Source organism: Conger conger, chromosome 8, assembly GCF_963514075.1.
Source record: "Conger conger chromosome 8, fConCon1.1, whole genome shotgun sequence".
Taxonomy (NCBI): Eukaryota; Metazoa; Chordata; class Actinopteri; order Anguilliformes; family Congridae; genus Conger; species Conger conger.
Window position 1 is genome coordinate 16,838,214 of NC_083767.1, and position 3,480 is coordinate 16,841,693.

The window sequence follows — 3,480 nt, forward strand, 5'->3', positions numbered from 1 at the left end:
CTGCTCTCATATGATGTGTTCACCTGAACAAACTGCTCTCATATGATCAGCGTTCAGCTGAACAAACTGCTCTCATATGATCAGCGTTCAGCTGAACAAACTGCTCTCATATGATCAGCGTTCAGCTGAACAAAATGCTCTCATATGAACAGTGTTCACCTGAACAAACTGCTCTCATATGATCAGCGTTCACCTGAACAAACTGCTCTCAGATGATGAGTGTTCACCTGAACAAACTGCTCTCATAGAGATCAGTGTTCACCTGAACAAGCAGCACTCGCCTTAACAAAAACAAATCTGCCTGGAACACAATAAGTACTGCAATTACCAAGAAGCATGGAGCAAACACCCCCCAACCTCCATATCATATATTATTGCACAAAACATCTTATACCTCACAGCAAACATGCCATCACTCACAGTTTTTCATAATTCATCCAGCCATAACCCAGAACCAAAAGAAAATGTTAAAAATATGAGAACATTGCACTGTCCTTTGAAAATAGCTGTTTTTTAAACACCCGCAAAATGTACTCTCATCAATATATACTGAAAAATACATGTTAATACCTTAAAGTAATACAATAAATAGAGGCAAATCAGGATTTCTGATGGACTAACATGCAAATAAACATTAATATGAAAAATTAACTTATCAGTCAATACTGCAACTACGTCCTTTGATTATGACATAAATACTCTCCAGTTCTGTTTATTTAATACTGCAACAGGACATGAGCCCTTAAAGATCCTAAAACAGGCCAATAGCTTAATAATGGTAATATATAATATATAAGCTTATTACATGTCCTCATTATTCGGCAAGATCCTCCTTATTCGGCAAGATCTATACCACGCACCATGGCCTGAATTCAACATCACAACCAAACCTTGATAACATTCCTCAAATGAGAACAAATAACTACCACTAATAATGCTCACACTGAAAAAGAACATCCTTTAAACTTGAAAGTGTTACATCCTGTTATTTCTGTCTGAGTGATTCTCTGAGTGTCTGGTGTCAGCTCACGATTGGACTGCCTGCACTCCATCCTGGTCTGTGATTGGTCAGCACCACTGTGATGAAGGTATCTCTGTTGCTCTGATTGGCTCAGGGCTGCCCTGGCACCATAGCGCCCCCGCAGAGGGGCCCTAGCGCATCTTGTAGTCGTGGGAGATGGCGGCCTCACATAGCTGCCCTTTGAAGTCCAGCTCCAAGGTGAAGTCCAGATCCCGCTGCAGGAGAAGAGGGGGGTGCAAGCAGTCCAGGTGGGAGGTCAAACCAGGTTGAGTGAAACAGAGTGTGTTTAGTCACATTTAATCATGCTCAGTCACACTTAATCACGCTTAGTCACATTCAATCACTCAGTCACACTCAATCACACTCACATTCAGTAAGTCACATTAAATCACTCAGTCAAGCTTAGTCAGACTCAATCGCGCTCAGTCAGACTCAATCACGCTCTCACATTCAATCACACTTAAGCCTGATTTACACTTCTGTGTTGAATCTACTCGTAGCCGCGTTCCCTACACCGTAGGCTACACGGAGGCTACGACGCGAAGTTACATTTCTGGGGAGGTGCGAGTCAGGCTACGCCATACGCAGCTAAGTGTAGCCTCTGTGTAGATTTGACGCAGAAGTATAAATCAGGCTTTAGTCACATTCAAACACTCCGTCACACTCAATCGGGTTGTTACGGTCAGTCACACTCAGTCACAGTCATGCTCAGTCACACTCAATCACGCTTACTCCGTATTCACAGTGAGCAATTCGGCGGTCAGTTCATTCTCTATGAAGCTGAGCGACGGCTGAGAGTCTGCAACCCGAGCAATGAAAGTTGCCCAGGAAATGTTGCTGGAGGCATCGCCGGTCAATGCCAATCAGAGCTCAGTACTTCCTATTTTTCCAACCGATTTGATCCCATTTTGTCAGTAATTGTTTTTCAGCCTGGCTTCACTCACTGCATTGGAGGAGCAGCTAAATGCTTAAAAGGATGGGCAGTAGACTATGGCAAATACAGGCATCTCAAGTCTCTGGAACGTCTGGGAGTGACCCGGATTTCAGCATAATCTCCTGGACTACCGGAATCTCCATCAAGCACCCAGAAATATGCGATAATACAGCGCAGGGGGACTTGCCCCTCCCTTGGCTTAGAAGACTTGAGCTACCTATCAACCGTATCGCCTGGTGTGAACACAAGACTTAGTTACAAGATTACTATCAGTCACACATTACTATTTTCCATATTGGTTGATTAGTGTGTTCACCTTGCCATCCTACACAAGGTGTGAACATGATGTGTAGGGAGTGAGTGGTGAGGGATGGTTCAGGGTTTGAAGGTGAGACTGGTGAGGGATGGTTCAGGGTTTGAAGGTGACAAGTGAATCATGGTTCAGGGTTTGAAGGTGAGACTGGTGAGGGATGGTTCAGGGTTTGAAGGTGAGACTGGTGAGGGATGGTTCAGGGTTTGAAGGTGAGACTGGTGAGGGATGGTTCAGGGTTTGAAGGTGAGACTGGTGAGGGATGGTTCAGGGTTTGAAGGTGAGACTGGTGAGGGATAGTTCAGGGTTTGAAGGTGACAAGTGAATCATGGCTCAGGGTTTGAAGGTGACACTGGTGAGGGATGGTGCAGGGTTTGAAGGTGACAGGTGAGAGACGGTTCAGGGTTTGAAGGTGACGGGTGAATTATGGTTCAGGGTTTGAAGGTGACAGGTGAAGGGTAGTTCAGGGTTTGAAGGTGACAGGTGAGGGATGGTTCAGTGTTTGAAGGTGACACTGGTGAGAAACGGTTCAGGGTTTGAAAGTGACACAGGTGAGAGACGGTTCAGGGTTTGAAAGTGGCACAGGTGAGGGATGGTTCAGGGTTTTAAGGTGAGACTGGTGAAGGATGATTCAGGGTTTGAAGGTGAGACTGGTGAAGGATGTTTCAGGGTTTGAAAGTGACACAGGTGAGGGATGGTTCAGGGTTTTAAGGTGAGACTGGTGAAGGATGATTCAGGGTTTGAAGGTGAGACTGGTGAAGGATGGTTCAGGGTTTGAAAGTGACACAGGTGAGGGATGGTTCAGGGTTTTAAGGTGAGACTGGTGAAGGATGATTCAGGGTTTTAAGGTGAGACTGGTGAAGGATGATTCAGGGTTTGAAGGTGAGACTGGTGAAGGATGTTTCAGGGTTTGAAAGTGACACAGGTGAGGGATGGTTCAGGGTTTTAAGGTGAGACTGGTGAAGGATGATTCAGGGTTTTAAGGTGAGACTGGTGAAGGATGATTCAGGGTTTGAAGGTGAGACTGGTGAAGGATGGTTCAGGGTTTGAAAGTGACACAGGTGAGAGACGGTTCAGGCGAGCTCTCGGACACTCACGTTGTTCTTCTCGTTGGGTTTCACAGCGATGCTACCGATGATCTCTTCCCCCCTGCGGACGGTGAGGTAATCCTCCAGGTAAAACACTGTCTGCTTCCAGTGTGTGTAAGGAGCATCA

General features: G+C 45.7%; 1 protein-coding gene across 1 annotated transcript in view; it reads right to left on the reverse strand.

Annotated features, from left to right (window-relative positions):
- Window positions 1-322: 322 nt before the first annotated feature.
- The window catches only part of LOC133135087 (protein arginine N-methyltransferase 8-B-like), a 14,022-nt gene continuing 10,864 nt past the window's right edge, over window positions 323-3,480 (reverse strand). The window contains exons 9-10 of the mRNA XM_061251849.1: window positions 3,363-3,480; window positions 323-1,236 (exon numbers count right to left, since the gene is read on the reverse strand). The exon at window positions 3,363-3,480 is cut by the window's right edge and continues 4 nt beyond it. Coding sequence (XP_061107833.1) covers window positions 1,153-1,236; window positions 3,363-3,480 — 202 coding nt within the window. The 3' untranslated portion in view covers window positions 323-1,152. The remainder of the gene's footprint in view (window positions 1,237-3,362) is intronic.